The sequence below is a fragment of the Mauremys mutica genome, chromosome 9 (assembly GCF_020497125.1).
Source record: "Mauremys mutica isolate MM-2020 ecotype Southern chromosome 9, ASM2049712v1, whole genome shotgun sequence".
NCBI classification, from domain to species: Eukaryota; Metazoa; Chordata; order Testudines; family Geoemydidae; genus Mauremys; species Mauremys mutica.
This window is the reverse complement of record NC_059080.1, coordinates 57,416,150-57,433,965: the sequence shown is the minus strand read 5'-3', so window position 1 is coordinate 57,433,965 and position 17,816 is coordinate 57,416,150. Positions and strand designations below refer to the sequence as shown.

The 17,816-nt window shown below is 49.6% G+C and overlaps 1 protein-coding gene across 1 annotated transcript in view; it reads right to left on the bottom strand.

Moving 5' to 3' along the window:
* Nucleotides 1-17,816, bottom strand: part of MYO7B (myosin VIIB) — an 83,934-nt gene that overhangs the window by 15,639 nt on the left and 50,479 nt on the right. Inside the window, exons 27-40 of the mRNA XM_045030719.1 lie at nt 17,480-17,607; nt 15,498-15,624; nt 13,868-13,987; nt 13,008-13,181; nt 11,804-12,031; nt 11,153-11,320; nt 10,261-10,378; nt 10,046-10,172; nt 9,296-9,465; nt 8,398-8,582; nt 6,592-6,719; nt 5,847-6,004; nt 4,899-5,052; nt 544-699 (exon numbers count right to left, since the gene is read on the bottom strand). Coding sequence (XP_044886654.1) covers nt 544-699; nt 4,899-5,052; nt 5,847-6,004; nt 6,592-6,719; nt 8,398-8,582; nt 9,296-9,465; nt 10,046-10,172; nt 10,261-10,378; nt 11,153-11,320; nt 11,804-12,031; nt 13,008-13,181; nt 13,868-13,987; nt 15,498-15,624; nt 17,480-17,607 — 2,141 coding nt within the window. The remainder of the gene's footprint in view (nt 1-543; nt 700-4,898; nt 5,053-5,846; nt 6,005-6,591; nt 6,720-8,397; nt 8,583-9,295; nt 9,466-10,045; nt 10,173-10,260; nt 10,379-11,152; nt 11,321-11,803; nt 12,032-13,007; nt 13,182-13,867; nt 13,988-15,497; nt 15,625-17,479; nt 17,608-17,816) is intronic.

Genomic DNA, 17,816 nt, shown 5'->3' with positions numbered 1-17,816 from the left:
GGGGCCCCACTCAGATGCTGCTACTCCTTTCAGCATGGTTCTGGTTCACAGAGCCATATTTACACACTGTGTGACTCCATCAGTGAATTTAACCCAACATTTTACCTGCAAATGAGGAAGGGGGCATACACTGAGTTTACTGTCTGGATACCACAGAATCAAAACACACCCTCATTTGCAACTGAAGGGGAAAGAGAAATCTGGTGATTTCTGTATGATCCGGGGAATCCTAAAAGGGAATCTCAGTGTTGTCCACTCTTGCAATTTTATCACAAGTCTCACAATATTTGGTATTTTTCATAAAGCCCCAGCTCCTGGAGTTATGTGATTCTGTGAGAATCTCAGCTTCCATTTAAAAGTGTCTAGCCCTCATGGTTGTGAATGTGACTGGAGTGCTCCCTAATGGCTCTGAATTCAGAAGGCAAAGAAAACATCCAAAATTGTCATTTTAAAAAAAAAAACCTCATGATTTTTAACCCCATCTCAGGACCTTTGGGGGCCTGACTCATGATTTTTGAACTCTTGTGCTTGGCAATTCTTTACCTCATTATCCTCTGAATTCTCCGGCTGCAGTCCAGAGCCAGGGTCTCTTTCTGACGAGTCTCGATGAACTTCTGGGCATGTTTCAGCAGTGATTTGCTGGGAGGGAACAGGCCAGTGCAGAGCCAGAGTAACTGCCAGCCACTGTTCACACTGTACCTGCAAACACAAAACAGCAGAGCTAGTGCCTGAATGATCCTCCTCAAACCATGCAACAGCTACAGAGAAGAGAAGCCCTGTGTAGAAATATGGCCCCACAATAGAGCACTGTGTCACTCCCAGTGAGAGGAGCCAATCACCAGAGCCGGCATGCAGCACCCAGCAGGCTAGTACTGTACAATGGCAGAGAAGATCATGCTAAATCCAGGCTAATGAATTATTCATGACAGTTGCAAATCTCATGAATAAGAATGAGCTCCAGCTTTAAGAGTATCCTGGCAGCTGAATCTCTGGGGCTTTCTCCTGCAAAGCAGTTTGGTGCTCATGTCCATGGAATGCTACCAACTCACATTTATTTGGATCATGTTAAATATTTTTTGTAGCACATTGTTTGCATTCATCTTCCGCCAACTGCGCCCCATTGCCCATAACACAAGCACAAATAGGTGCTGGAACTAGGGGTGCTGCAGCTTGAAGGGGCATATGCAGTTTGGTTCAACGGCTCTCAGCACCCGCACCGTACAAATTGTTCCAGCGCCTCTGCAGGCACTTGCCTTGCAGTTGATTTTTCTGAACATACAATTCTACTCTGAAAAGGGACAGCATCAATGGCATGGTGGGGTTCAATAATTATCATCTCCCAGTGCCTCTCAATCAAATTTGCTCAATTCACATACTGTCTATCTAACCTCCAGCCCTGCAAACTGTTAGTCTCTCGGGGGTCTTTTGGCTTGTACAGCATCACCAGTAATAACAGTTCTGCAGCTGGCACTCTGTTGATGAGGCCAGAAACAGAACAGGTTCCAGTTCCAGTCATGGTGGTGGCTCTGAACTGCTAAGAGTCATGAACCAGTTTGGTCAGTGAAGAAAGTCGATTTGACCATTTTCACACAGTCACTTTTCTGAGGGCCAGATTTTGATCACAGCTACACCAGTATAAATCTGGAGGCTCTTCAGTGATGAGTATTTCTGAATTTACACCCATGTAAATGAGGGCAGAATTTGGTCCATAGTGCACCAGTCTGGAAGGATACAACATTTGCTTCCCTTGCTGTTCCAGGGATTGATTATTTCTACCACAGTGACACCATGGATAATAGCTAGGGCTAACGTGGTGGAATGAAGGAGGAACTGCACTGGTATCATAATTAGAAATCCTGTATTAATACCCTTTGTAGTGAGAGAGTGTGGCCTTCGAGATTGCCAAGGAGGGACCACTGCCCATTCCCTCATGGATGGAGCCAGGGGCGGCTCTAGGAATTTGGCTGCCCCAAGCACGCCGGTCCCGCAGCTCCGGGGGACCTCTTGCAGACGTGCCTGTGGAGGGTCCGCTGGTCCCGCGGCTCCGGTGGAGCAGAGGTCCACCGGAGCCGCGGGACCAGCGGCCTCTCCGCAGTCATGCCTGCGGCAGGTCCACCTGTCCCGCGGCTCCGGTGGACCTTCCGCAGGCATGACTGCGGAAGGTCTGCCGGAGCTGCCTGCCGCCCTGCCGGCAAAATGCTGCCCCAAGCGCGCGCTTGGCGCGCTGGGGTCTGGAGCTGGCCCTGGATGGAGCCAGGACACCCACAACTACCCCACCAGAAGCAGAGGGGCGGGACAGGAAGTATAAAGGGCGGGCTCTCTAGCTCAGTTGATCCGGAGCCACTGGAGGAGATGGATGCCTCTCGCCTGCTGCTGGGGCTCAAGCCCAACAGAGATCTTGACAGCACCGAGGACGCGGAGGAGCTGCCACAGCTGCCTTATGCCAGGGACACTGAGGAGTTGCTGGGACTGCCAGGACAACCCCAAGACACAGGTACAGCACGAGGGGCGTGTAGGAAGTAGCTCAGGGACACCAGACTGTACTCTGGTTGTGGTAGGATCCCCACTGACCCAGTGGCAGACCCTGGGCTGGGACCTGGTGGAGTAGGGTTGGCCAAGATTCCCCTATCCCTTGCAACCCCACCCCTGGGGTGGCAGCCTCCCCACCTTAGGTCAAGAGGCCTGCGTTTGTCTGCTGTCTGCCTGAGCCCCTGGGCTGTGTGGCGCTGTGCTCTGCCTGCAGCCAGGGCCCTGGTCTACCTGCCACTTGGCCCTGCCTAGAGGGCCAGGAGTTTAGAGACTGCTAATCCTCCAGTAATCCTTGCCTAGAGAGGGACCTGAGAGTGAGGGGGTGTGGCCTTCTTCCGAGATTGACAGGGAGGGACAGCCACACACTCCTACACCATTATACAGCTATTTATATGCAAAGTACACCACCATTCCACTTGCAGCACCATCATGGTATAGCACATGCCCAGATGGAAGATTCAATTCTGATTGGCACACTGATGCAACACTGCAGGCTGGCAAACCCTGTTTGTTGGTGAAATAATAATAATACTTTGCACTTCTATAGCAATCCTTTCTATGAGATTGAGCCATACGACACCCCTGAGAAATAGGTAACTAACTACAGTTTTAAAGATGGGGAAACTGAGGCACAGCTTGATTCAGAGACTTGCTCAGTGTCACACAGCAAGCCAGATGCAGTCAAGAAGAGAACCTAGAACTCCTGCCTGCCCGTTTCATCCTCTAACCACCAGATCATGCTGCCTTGCTCCCTTCCAAAGTGATCTGGTTTGATCATTATGCCTTGTGTAATTCTTAAATCCTTATGAGCAGCGTTCAAAGTGGCACCAATGAGCTCTGAAGGGAGTTGTGCCCAGCCTGCCTGGATGGATTGCCATGGTGCAGGGTCTATGATGGTAGGTGTAATGTGTTGTCTTGATAGCCTGCAGTTCTAGAAATTACAACAACACCATGGTACTGGCTGTGATCCATGAAATGTCACCAACGTCTACAACTGTGAGGCCAAATGTTAACCTAGAAACAGTTTAGATTTACAAGCTATTTACATGACAATGAGGTGTAAGCAAATCCCTGCCCCAAGATAGCGAACCATCTCAAGTACATGCTGTATAGATGTTTGTTCTGAAATGGTAATTCTTGCCTATGTTCGTACATTCCACGTATCACACTGGAGGGTGATTCTGACCCATTATTGATGATTGCTACTAGAGGAAACAATAGCAATGATGTAACAGAACGTGCTGCTCTCGCATGTATTAATCTTGTTGATTTGTTTTACACAACAGCCTCCTGAGCCAGTTTCTCTGGGACAAGAAGTTGCTGGGTCTTATGGTTGGGGGGCTACTTTCACATCTCATGGGGCCTTGTTCTCAAACCTGCTCAGGCCCCAGCAGCTCACCATGTAGATCTCTTTGGAAAACACTAGCCACTAACTCTGATGCCTAAATGGAAGCTGAGCTCTCTTGACAGTCTGGCCCCAGCCCAGGTGTATTGCCTCTGCCCACCCTGCTTTGCTAACAATGCCAGACTCAGTGCATCTCTTGCTGCTTTGTTGCACAGACTTCTCCATACCTTGTTTCCTGCAGCTCCCTGCACATGGAATATCCTCCCTGGACCGGGAGACCTCTCCTCATTCAAATCCCCTCACTCCTTAAGGACCCATTTCTGTCCTGACTCCACGAAGTGAGTCAGCATGACATAACCTCACTGCTGTGACCCATCCTTCCCACCCTGCCCCACTCTGCTGTCTTGTTGCCTCGAGTCCTGCCTGAGACTCCACTGCAAGCTCTTTGGGCAGGGACCCTGGTGCAATCCATCTATTGGGCAAGGCGTTGTAAAGTAATACATAACAATCAGAATGAGGGGAAGCCAACAGAAGATCTAGTGACAACCAAGTTTAGCTTCCTTACAGCAGGGAAGCTAAACTTGGTGGGGGGCTGGATGGGAAGGCGGAGTGGGACAACCTATCCCCTAATATAACGGTGATAAAGGCACACACCTACAGGACTGTATCTCCATTCACAGCTACATAGCCAGCACTGAGGGGAAAAGGCTTTCCCCTTGCTCCCCTGCACATACAGCCACAGTCCCCTAGGGAGTAAAGGTGCAGTACTAGCATCTCAAGAAGGGATGTGGCCCCCACAGTCACACTTGCTCCCCACCAGCACCAGCCAACAGTGCTGGGAGGGGAGGGTGTCGATCACACCCTTTTTATAGGGTGCTGCAGCTGCTGGTCCTGCAGATATTCCCTCCCACTACAGCTGCTGCAGGAATTCCAGCTCGCTCCAGCCCAGACGCTCCCCAGATCTTGGATTGGAGTCACCCTTCATGTACTGGAGGATGGGGCCAGACGCACACGGGCTTGGTACCTGTTGCTGTTTTCGGTCAGCTGTTTCATGATCTGACAATAGATCTCATCCCGCAGCACCTCCTCCTGGATGGCTGCCACGAATATCTGGTCAGTGAGCTCCACGGAGGACCGTGCCTGTTTCGAGGGGTAGTCTCCCATGAACTTCATGATGGGTGAAGACACAGTTAAGGACTGTCCGCATGGGAAGGACACATACTCAGCAGAGACTTGGGGCAAATCCTGGCCATGGTGCTGGGCGTTGCTTTATTGCCAGTCAAGCAATAGATACATGAGGCCCAGTCATATCCCCTGGCTGTGCTGCCCACTGGGACCTACCACTTCTCTTCCCAGCAAGCCACCAGCAAGCTAGGAGCTGTGCCTCCTTTTACGGTCACCATTAATAACTGTATGGATCTGTCACCCTCTGTACCAGAATGTCTCTCCTGGGATTATTCCACAGGGGTTCTTGGGAGACTCCTGATGTGTGTTGGTGAGAAGAACCCTGTTCTGTTCCTTGTACCTTCTCCACAAGCACAGCCATCTCAGCTGCATGACTCCCATGGCTTTAGCTGCCTGACCCTCGAAGGAGGACACCCAACAGTTCAGAAGCTCTGGAATCATGCAGGAAGCCGCACTCTTTCTAAGTGGAATTACTTAATTGCTGGCATATTGTATGTGCATTCTAGGAGCAGCTCCCTCAAGATCCTCTTAGCTGGATTGACCCTCGGGATGTACCCTGCATGGTGGGCCACAGTGGGGCTGTTGAGCAGAGCTGAACAGTTTTTCCCTTTGTGGGAAAGATGAGGCTCTCTTAACCCCATGTGCTTTACATAGCTATCCCCCATTTACAATGGCTGGGACACGAGACTAAAGGAAGTGAGACAGACATGGATCACTGCCGGCAGGTTTTCCATTGCCCCACCAGTAACACAGCTCCGCCCAGCTGAGGGGGAAGATGAAAGGATATCAATGAAAGCCTGGCACGCAAGGTCCCGAAGTTCTGGATCTGCACACACCTTCTTCAGTAGGGGCTGCTTCAGGGGTTCCTTGGAGAGTGCCCACAGTTGGCTGCGCCCGCGGGATTTGTGGAGGAGAGCCTTGCTAATGGACTCTTTTTCAGGAACCCTGAATGGAAAGAGAAATAGTTCTCTCTGACCTGTTAGATCAGTAGTAACATTAAACAGGAAGCCAGCACTGTGAAGACTAATCTGTGACCATGTTCTATGCCAGAGTGGTGTACTGTACATGGGGCTGCCAGGGCCTGGGAATGCACTGTGACCACACATCCTTGTTGATATCAGCAGAAGGAAAGCAAAGAAGACATCAGAGGTTGAAAAACTATTTTTCTCCCTCTGCTGGGACCTGAGAGGAGACTGCATATCCCAGTTCTGTGTTAATAACATGGCAAATCCTGGAACTAAGAATAGTGCTATGTGGAAGGAAGAGCGTTATAGTTCAAACCATCTTAGTCTGGCCTTTGCAACCCTGCAGATAGGAGAAACTAGGAGTTCCTGGGTCAGAATCTACACCCAGTGGGAGTCACTCCACTGTCAGCTTCATTACAAGTAAGTACGTAGCTCAGAGGTGTGTTCCGCCATGGAATCATTGCTACTTCCATGGAGGGGTTAAAGGGTTTGTTTCATTCAGCCAGACATGAACCCTTTTTCCAGAGTCCTGCATGGAGCAGCCTCACCAGGTACAGGGAGCTTTACCTGAAGTGCTCATAGGAAAACTCCTCAAGCGTGTAGGGCTTCATTTTCACTTCCTCTTCCTCTGCCTCCTCAGTGCGGGAATTCAGTGATGCCAACCTCCTCTGATCAGGTGACATCATCAGCAAGCTCTGGAAATACACAGAGACTTCGCACTATTACAGGGCTCTGTGCAAACCCTTTGACGTTATTGTTATTGGATACACACAGATGGCGGCGTACACCATGCTCAATTATTCTCTGCTGCAATAGTGTTAGGAATCTGCAGAGGCTCAAGAAAGCAGCTGAGTTACATTCTTATGCAGACACATACACAGACAGTGAGCACTGGAGTCAGTCTTCACTAATGCCAGCACAGCACTCATTAGAAATCCACCTCCTTTTTGTCTGATTCATCTTTTTCAGTAGGTCCCTGGGATGAGGAGTCCTCCCCTGCACAAGCCAGAGCAGGTTAAATTAGGTTAATTAACCAGCTAGGCTGCATCTGGTGAGGAGCCAGGGATTGAAAGGTTGATTGATGATGGAGCCCAGCTGAGAAGGAACAGGTGGGACAGGAAATGGGGAGCAGAAAGGGGCTACAGGGGAAATAGTCTGCACTTACTCCCTCCCTGCTTCGGAGAAGGGAGGTCTGTTTGGGACTATGGAATTAAGTAGTCTACAGTTACTTCCTGAGAGGAGGGAGTTTGGGTTGGTAAATCCAGAGAGGGGGAAGCCAGAAGATGTAGGCAGGAGTCCAGGAACATAGCAACAGGGTCTTGGAAAAAGCAGACCACAGTCACTAGACATAGGTTCCCTGGGTTCCTCTACCAGTCACTGGGGAAGTGGCACAGACTGGGCAGTGGAACAAAGCCTGCCTGGGACAGTTGTCTGATAGGAGTCTGCTATCCTGGAAGGGGAGGCCCATATTAACCTAGCTGGAGGGCCAAGCCACACAGAGCAAGCCATGAAGAGAGAGCACCCTGAGTTGCAGAGAAAGAGGCTGCAGGGCACGTGAACGAGCAGCAGAAGGGGGTGCTGGAAGGAGCTAATCCCCAGAGCAGCCAGGAGGAGGTGCCCTAGTGTTAAGTGTGCCCCATAACTGTCCCATTTAATTCACTTGTACAGTACAAAATATAGCAACTCTCTGAAACTGGGATAGACAATTAATCAGTGGGAAGATGGCGATTAGGGTGAAACTTGTGCTGGGTGCCTGTTAAGTGTATTCCTTTAACACAACGTTCTGAGATGGGAGTGACTCCTATCTGTTTGTAGGCCTGTATTTCCAATCAGCCAACCTGCAGCAAGATGGGACCCGTCGGCTAAGTAAATCCAGTGACTGTATTTGCAACAAATACTGTAGTTCCGAAAAATGAACTGGGGCTTTGGGGTTTGTTTTGGTTTTTTATAAATGGCAGAAATAAAATATCCAAAATCGTGGCGTTAATCCAACGTTCAGCACAAATGTCTGGGAATTCAACTGCACGCACATTTCCCTGCATTACCATTAACTGTATAAATTCATACAGAGCACAGAGGGCATGGAGTTATGGCTGCTGTATGTGCCATCATCTGGAATCTTATTCCTTTTGTGCAACTGAAATCTCATCCTCACTGTTGGACTAAGGGTTTTGTTTGTTTTGTCTTTGTTTTTGCATTTAATTTTGACTCGTTTGTTGCTCCTATGAAAGGCATTGACCTGGTCCAAGTTGGGAGGACCACTCATATTCCAATGAACAGTTGCATTCAGTACTGTCATGTCATTCAGCCCCGGGTCTGTAAGGTCTGGAGACCATTCTATTACTGTCTGTGTCCCCATCACATGCTCCTTACCAGCACTTGGCTAGATGGTTTTGCAATGGAAGGGATAATATAGATTGCTTCTAAAGACACAATCCCCGTCTTGGCAGTCCGTTCGTTTTGAGCATAGACCCAGTCACCACGATTTGCTTCCAGCCCTTTGTCCTGGGTCAGAATCAGCAAGTCCCCCTTCTTGAAGGGCAGAATGGCAGGGTCCCCTGGAAACAAAGAGAGCTGCAGTATCCTATTCAGGCTCTATAATGTCAGAAGAAAATGCAGGGGATTTCAATCATGAAGACAAATGAAATGAGTTTGCAAGCCCTGGGCTCAGTTACCAGTAGGAAGCGATTTGTGTAACAATGGCTGGTCACACAATAGCACTTTTTGGAGCAGTCACTGACACGTCCTCTGGCAGCCTGCACCTGCTCCCACTGAGGTCAATAGCAAAACTTACATTGATTGTGATGGGAGCAGAACGGGTTCCTGGGCAGGGGCAGCTCCAGGCATCAGCACGCCAAGCGAGTGCTTGGGGCGGCAAGCCATTGGGGGTGCTCTGCCAGTCGCCGTGAGGGCGGCAGGCAGGCTGCCGTGCTTGGGGCGGCAAAATGCCTAGAGCTGCCCCTGTTCCTGGGCCTGGCAGTGATGCAGGGAAAAGAGCTCACAAATGAGAATTAAGTGACTGTGGCATTTATGTCCTAACCCTTCACCCCCTCAGTCAATGGTATTCCACAGCCATCTCCATCCCTTGTGGAGCTCTTATGAAGAATGTCCCCAGATAGTCAGGCTTCACTTCCTGTCCAGGCAGGTGGAGTTCCTGGAGTAAAGTTTCTGTCTCCCTGAGCTTTCCTGCTTCTCTTTTAGCTCTTTTGAGTGCTTACTGGGGGTTCTCACAAGATTTCTGCCTGCCCAAGAAAGGGGCTGTCAGACTAACCTTGCTGCTTGCTCTCTTGCATGGCCACAGCATACTGGGACCTCTTCTTCAGTCCTTCCAGAAACAGGACCACTAGCTCTGCGATGACAACACTGTGGACAGATGTCAGGACAAACTCCTCTGCCCGCAGTGTGATGAGAGTGCAGCTCTGCCCAAAAGACTTCACTGCCCTGCGGATCCAGAGTGGTTCGTTACTGGAACATCTGCAAACCTTGTATCACCTTTGTCCTACATCCATACACAGGCCTCTATCTGCAGCTCAAGGCAGACAAAGTCTCCACACAGGGGCAGGAACTTCCTGAGCATGCATTAGCCCTAACAGGAGTTAGGAGCTCCTGACTCAACTTCTCGGAAGTAGGTGAGTGAAACTCTGGCTTGCTCTCTCTCTTGAGAGCACCACAAGTTGCTTCAACTGCCCCATGTGTCTCCACAAAGTTACCTCATTCTAGGCACTGAGGAGCATCCGTCTCCTGGAGTGAGCAGTGAATTTATTCAATGTAAGGCTTCCCTCATACTAATGCACCTCAGTCCTGACCTGAAAGGATGACCTTTCCCTGGACTGACTGGGAAAGTTCATTCATTCAGAAACTCTCTGGACGTGTCCCATGGATGGATGCGACCCAGACCCAGAACAACCACCTTTCTTAGGGAGTGAGGGGAAGAGAATCTCCATCCTCCATGGAGAGCCCTGGCTGAGTCTGGGCTAGAGGCAGCTGTTTTCTCTAGATCTTGCCAATCCAGGTGACTAACCTGTTGGTGTGTATTCCAGTGATTTCTGGGAAGGACAGATCGAGGAGCCGCTTTTCTGACTCATCTAGGAAGCAGATCCCTTTCCAGTTAATGGCTACTATGAAGTGGTTCTTGGGCAGACTGGGCCCTGAAAAGGTAGAAATAACCCATTATAGATTCAGCCCTTCTCCTCTCTTTATCCCGCTCCCATCCACTTGCCCACTCACTGGTGTTACCTGAAAATCTGGTGACTTCAAAGAACCTAGAAAAGAGCAAAGGCCACTGAAAACGGGCAAAATCCACTAGCTGCTCCTTCACGCTCTGAGGGGAAAGCCGATCCTGTGTGTATGGGGCCTACAATACAAAAACAAGGCCATGGCTCCTTTTATGCAGATCCAGGGTACACATACTGAAGTGCAACATCCAAAGACACACAAGGAGCAGGACCAACTCTGCAAGGTGCAGAGAGCCCTCAACTCCCTGGACTTCTTAGGGAGTTCAGCACTTTGCAAGATTGGGACCAATTTCACCTCCAAAAAGTCAAACCATAGGCAGTCTCCATGGACCTGAGCTGTCCCATTCACACACAGCTAATGGCACAGGCAGCTATTTGGATTCTAAATTCCCCTGGACTGGGATCTCATCTCCTTAGTTGTCTGTTAAGGGTTTAACACACAGTGGGTGCCATAGAAATACTAATACAATTAATCAGTATATCCCATCTCGCCAATAGAACAGGGAGCATAATATGCATAAACACCAACCATCCCATGCCGCGTTTGCCCCGAATCAATCACCACAGCAGCAGCCAGTGATGACTCTAAGAAACCCCCTGAGTGGCTTCAGAAACAAACTGTACTGTCTCTTTCTGCTCCCAGAGGAGACAGCATGGCCCCTCTTCCTGCTCTCCCTAACGAACCATGCAGGGCACATGCATGGAGATGCTTCTTGCTGCTCTCTGACAAATCTCCAGGCACCAGCCAGCGCTCCTCTCACTGCTCCCTGGGACACCTCACACCAATGGGCATGTTATAAATGTAATTCATTAATTAAAGAAGTAGAAGCTGGAGCTTAACACAGGGTCTTGGAGGCTCAAGATCAATTCACGGTTTTATGCGAGGTCCATACCTTGGCATGTGCATACGTTATGAGGCTCACCCACTTCTCCTGGGGCTTTGACTTCAGCAGCTTGGCTGGGATGAAGTCCTGGAGTAGCTTCTGGACCAGCTCATTGTGGATGGAGTCCCCAAATTGAATGTAGCAATATTTTGCTCCTACTTCCACCAAATCCTCCTCCTGCAACAATTCAGCTGGTTAAATGAAGCCTGGAAGGTCATAGCTGAGTCCTACCACCCTTTGAGATCCACTAATGAGACGTACTATACAAGAGCTGGGTATTATTATTATCCAACACTACACAGTCTGGAGTCCATATAGCAACAGTCATTTTTCTGCTCTCAACATGGCTGCCGTAGGCAACAATACAGTGGGAAGAGAGATGACCTAGGATACGGTCACAGTGCCAAGCAGGACAATCAAGTCAATATTAAAATAGAACCCAAGCAGCTCCTCTGGACGTGTGTGTGGCATCCAACGTGAGCTGGCAGATGCACCTTACCTTACGTTGTACTCTAGCAGGGCTGCTGGCACTGTCATTCGGAAAAGTGCCCATTGAGAGGGTGGTTGGACACACCTCCATCAGCCTTCCCTCCTCTGCTTATCCCCTTTGGAAGCCCCTTGTCCTACTGCCCCTGCGCAAAGGGGAGTCAGGAACCCCACCTTCTCACAGCGGTATTCTCCAAACCGGATCCCGCGAATGATCTGGTGGTAAATGAGCTCCGTGCTGACTGGATCTTCCTTCGAGTTGTGCCAGGGAGTGAAGATCTCTTTCCGGAAGTAGAGGCGCCATGGGGTGTTGCGTTCATGGGCACCCTGCTCCTTCACCAGCTGCTCGCACTGGGAGATGGCGTCCATGACATGATCCCGGCCGCTACCCAGTGACCAGACCTAAGACCAGAGGGATAATCTGCTTCAGGGAAAGGCCTGATTTGTAATTTAGTGAGTGACAATAGACTAGAACGCCTCTGTCTTCTAACAACAAAGAGGTCCCAGACACATCAGTTCATATGGTGGGCTAGTTCAGAGGGGTCCTGGATGGGACTAGGCAAGTTACACACTGGTAAGTGGGTGTAACTTACACACCAGGGCAGGGAAGGGCAGGGTGGTGTTTGGAAAACAATCAGGAAGGTGACGGTATGGGGGTCCAGGAGTAGGACTGCTTTATCATACACCCATCTATTTGCTTTTCCTGCTACAGCCATGCACCTCTGCCCCCTCAGGGTTTAGCATACACCCACTTACCTGCCCTTGCATTGGTGGTATATTTTACATAATGGTGTCACTTCTGAGTTCAGCCCATTTAGTTTGGAGCCCAACTCTGAGCACCCAGACACGTGCTGCTTGGGGATCTTGGTTCTAAACCAGTATGTCATTAGCGTAACTATATAGTGGGAAAGGATGTGCAGAATGGCAGCATGTGAATTAAAGGGCTGTGCCTCATGGGGACCACAGGCAACTGTTCCAAGGTTTGGGTTAAGCGCCACTGATGGCAAAATGCATCAGCAGCTCCTAGGACTTGGGAGCGTGGAAAATGGACCTCTCCCCTGTGTAGGGCTGAGAAGTACTGACAGCAGTGCGAGGGGAATTTCTATAATGGAGAACAAGAATGCCTGAGCAGGGCACATGCCCACCAACAGATGGAGGGGAACTGTCAGTAGTTGGAAGGAACAAAAAGCAAGGAGAGTAGAACTAGTGCTGTAAGGGAGTCCTCAGCCAAGCGGGACAGATATTAGAGGAGACTCCCAGCATGGAGCTTGTGGAGGACTATTTGAGGTCATTCCTTGGGGAGGAGCTTCTGGAGGTTTATTAGAGGCCATTCCTGGGGAGGAGTTTGAGGATTTCAGGATGGATCTCAATACTTTACCTTGTCATACACAGCAATGTAGAGTGAAAAACCAAACGTATCCTTCAGCTTCATTTTATCAGCTACCAACTGGCAGATCTCTTTGGCAATGGAGGCTGAATCTGCAGGGACCGTGATGCTTTGGCCATTCATCAAGGTGACATTAAATACAATGGGTTTCTTCTGCTTTGTTGCCTGTTAGCCAGAGTTAAGTGAATGAAAAGAATGAGAAGAATCAGAGGCAGAGCCCACTTTCCCAAGGAGAATGGAGGAGTCATTTAAGAGCTTTCTCTGCATCAACTTTACACCATGGTCACAATCACATTCGAGATCTCAGCTCATTAAGTGAGGTTACGTCTTCACTAGAAATGCTGCTGTAGCACATCAGTGTAGATGCTCACTACAGCGATGGGAGAGGTCTCCCCTTGCTGTATTTAATCCATCTCCCCAAGAGGCGGTACCTAGTTTGACAGACGAATTCTTGGTTTTGAGAACTTTTCACAGCCCTGAGTGATGTAGCTGGGTCAACCTAACCTTTTAGTGTAGGCCTGGCCTCAGTCTGCAGGGCCCAGACAAAGGAAAAGAGAATAAAAACTGGCTCCACACCCATCTTGCAGCTTCATCAAAAGGACAGCAAATGCAGCAGCACACAACTGGTCACCCATCTCATGGATTTGATGCATTATGACAAAGTCCTGATTTTGCTAGTCCACCTGGCAAGGAGTGACTACAACTGTGCATGTCTAACAGCTTAGCCAGAGCAGGTTTACTGTATTTCAGTTCCTGGACTTGGAAAGATCAGCCAGTGAAGACAAGTAAATACCATTCAACATGAACACACAGATATGTAACTGAGAACCCGCTGATGAGAGAGAAACTACCTGTAGTTCCAGCCAGCTGGGAGGTTCAGCCCGCGCTCCATTGGTATAGGTGCGCTTCAGCCGTTCAGCACAATACGGCGCATAGCCTGTGGGCCCACTGCGGATGAAATTCAGCAGGTACTGGATGTACAAAACATAAGAGACAGTTAGGAAACGCAGATGTTGCTAAAGAACTGGGGACTCACAAGGGCCAGTAAATCAGATCAGCCTGATCCTATAATAGCTGCTCCCAAACCAACTTGCCAATGCATTGTACTGGTTTTCTTGGCGTTTTCTAATCATACTACTTATCATCCATTAAGATTTCTATAGAGAAATTAATCTTCAACTCCTGCAGAGCTCACACTAGCCTGTCAATTCATTGAAGTTCAAGGAGTTTTGCACTAGAAGTATCTGTAGTGATATGCAGAGCTAAACCCTCAACAGGGAGTAAGATCTGTGCCTATTGCTCACTATATTTATAATTGGAATTATTATTGCAAATGCATGTGCCTGTCTGGTGACTGCATGATACCAAGGGCATCCTTTGTCCATGCAGTCATACTGTTTGCACAAAATCACAGTAACTGCACATGCAAATACGGGTGCTTAATTGCACATGGACCTCAGGACTCTCTCTGGAAATTTGGCCTGTAATCTGAATCCACAGGTCAGTTTAGAAGCCTCCTGCAAACCTCATGCTTCGGGGGCAGAGTACTCATATCCCTGTAAATTAGAAAAGGCACTATTTCTGTTCCAACATGCAGCCCGGAACAACTAGCCAGGGGTTTTACTGTGTTTTCATCTTCCTCTGAAGGATCAGGGACCAATCATTGGAAGGGCTGGATGCTAAAATAGGCTCCACTGTAATTGACTATGGGCTGTAAAGAAACTTTTGGAGACAGTAGGCCTGACTCAATCTCACTTACTTATTTAACTTCAAATGAGCTACTCCTATGTTGCACCAGCATGAGATCAGAATCAGGCCTGTTGTGTTGAATTCATCCCTGGGGTAACTGGCCCTGATTTGGATCTCTCCCCTAAATCACTAATAACGCCACTGAAGTAGGCAGTGGAATTACACCACTGTGAAAGTGGTGTGGGTGAGATCAGAATCAGGCCCCACTGACGTCAATGGAATGACAGCAGAGATGCACTCATCTTGTCCATGCCCCATACGTTCCGTTTGGGCTGGGTCCTAGGCTTTGCAGAGTGAGCTGTCGGGAGAGGGGAGGAACACTTGCAGAGTAAACTGTGGTGAGGGAGGTTGCTGCTGAACTTTACTCTTAACTATTCCCCTCCCATCGCATTACAAATGCCTGTAATATGTACAGTATGGGCCAGATCCTCAGCAGGTGTAAATTGGCGTAGCACTCCTGAAGCAACCTGGAGTAACTCAAATGGTCAGAGCACTGAAGTCAATGCAGCAGCTGAGTGTCTGGCTCGTGTATTTAGGTCTGAGGGAGGGTGAAGGGTACAGTACCAGAGGTTTATGTATTGATTTGTCCACGGGAGTAATGATGTGGGGCAGTTTCTGCCTCCACCCTACCACCAGCTGCTATAGCAACCAAACAGTTAATTCTACATATTGTAGCCAAATACAACAACAAACAAGCCCCCAGACCTGGTCCAGGAAATGAGGGCACGATACCTTCACAAACTTGTCTGAGGGAGGGAAACAGCCCAGGCAAAGCGAGAGGAGGATCCAGCCTCGAGCTCGACTGCTCTTGTTGTTGTTTTCAGAGAGCTGTTTGCAGATCTGGCAGTAAATCTCATCTCTGTAACAAGACACATGCTGATCACACTGTCAAAGAGAATGATGGACTTTGCTGTCAAACTGTGGCTCGATGGATCCCTGAAGCATTCAGACCGACCATTTCAGCCCTTTAAAATTACCTCTGTGTCAGCTCAGTGTATTTTATTTAGTTCCTTTTCCATGGTGCTCAGAAGGGACCTCCCCCTCATTCAGGAATCCAGCCTCCCGATATCTCGGAGGTAGGAACTATCACTGTGTCCTCATCCAATCTCACAGGTGGGGATCTGAGGCACAGAGAGAGTGATTGACTTGTCCAAGTCACACAGAAAGCCAAGATGTTCTGAATCTCAGCCCAGTGCCTCCTGCACAAGGAAGTTAATCCTACAGTGCCTTGTCCCTATGGGTGCTGTATGTCCAGTCCAGTCTGATTGTGACCAAAGGCTGTTACCATTGGACAGCTCTTTGGTGGCTTATGTGAAATGAGTTTGGGAGTTTCAGTCCAGCTCACAGGGGGCAAGCACAATGCCTATTCCAGTACTTAACTGCCCTTTAGAGTTAGAATGTTTTTCCTGGCATCTAATTTAAATCCCCCTTGATGCTAATTAAGCCAATTACTACTTGGCCTACTCTTGGTGGACATGGAGAACAATCGATCAGAGTCTTCTTTATAACCACCATTTACATATTTGAAACTCTTGGCATGTCTCTCCCTCTCCCCCCGACCTTCTCCAGACTAAACATGCCCAATTCTTTCAACCTTTCCTCTTAGGTCAGATTTTCTAAGCCTGGTGTTGCATCAGACATTTGAACTTTTGGCAGGCTACAGCACAAAAGCGGGCCCTACTGCATATCCCTGAGATGTTCAGTGACAGAGGTCGATATAAGTGAGAGAACCAGTAAGATGGACACTGGTCCCATCAAAAATGGCAGGACAGGCAGGGAGAAAGGCAGTTCCAGCAGACAGTGGTGAGAGAACCTCTTGGGAGTAGCTGGTATTCTGGAATCTAGACTCGGGTGACCAGATCACAACACTAAAATTTCGGGACACAATGGGGTGCCGTCAGCCCTGCCCACAGTCCAGCCCCGCTCCTCCCAGGCTCTGGCCCCACTCTGTCACAGGTCCCACCCCCTCCCCACCGTGCCCTTCCTCATCCCCCGGCTCCCTGCTGGCTTGCTGTGTCCCTCCTCAGTCCCCCACCCACTGCTCGCCTCCTCACCCTGCCTGCCCACTCGCTTGCCTCTTCACCCTGCCACCCGCCACTCATCCCTATGGCGCCAACTTCCCCTTTGCCGGGTGGGTGCTCACCCACCCCCCGCCTCTTCCCACCCAAGCATCCTCCCTCATTCCACCCCCTTCCCCTAAGTCCCCGCCCCTGCTCTGCCTCTTCTCCACCTCCTCCCCTGAGCGCGCCATGTCCCCGCTCCTCCCCACCCCCTCCTGGAAAGCGCTAAATGCCGCCAAACAGCTGTTAGGCAGCGGGAAGCGCTGGGAGGAGGGAGGAGTAGGGATGCGGTGCACTGTGGGGAGGGAGGGAGGAGTGGGGAGCTTGGCTGCACTTTTTCCCCATGGGTGCTCCAACCCTGGGGCACCCACGGAGTCGGCGCCTCCCTCCCGCTTGCCTCCTTACCTGAATATCGGGACAAGTGTCCCGATCATGCATTCATCAGGACGCAGGACAAAGGGTTAAATATTGGGACAGTCCTGATTTTATCAGGACATCTGGTCACCCTAATCTAGACAGACTTTCCCAGAGCTGAATTGAGCCCCAACTCCTCAGTTAATAGGAGTTGATAGCAGAATTTGGAACGAGAGCTCAGGATGGTTTTGTAGCTGTGAGTGGCTGGCCAGCCTTTGATGACAGGTGCAAGTTCTGTACCTAATGGCAGGGCGCAGGATTGCATTGCCGATAACAAAGTGCACTTTTTCAAGATTGGACATAGGTCTATCCAAGATTGTGCTCTGCTCCTGGATTAGCTCCTCCCTGCTGTTCAGCTGGCTCACCACCTGAAACAGAAAGGCAGAATTCTCAGGAGCTCTTCTTTTGTACTAGTCAGTTGCAACTGGGTCCAGGAATAGATGCCTCTACTGTATCTCTACAGCCAAAACATTCCCAGGATAACCAAGTGACAGCTGAGAGCTGACCAGAGCATCATCATTTCAATGTAAATTAACTCAAAATATCTATTGCTGCAGCATTACCCTCACTGACTAGC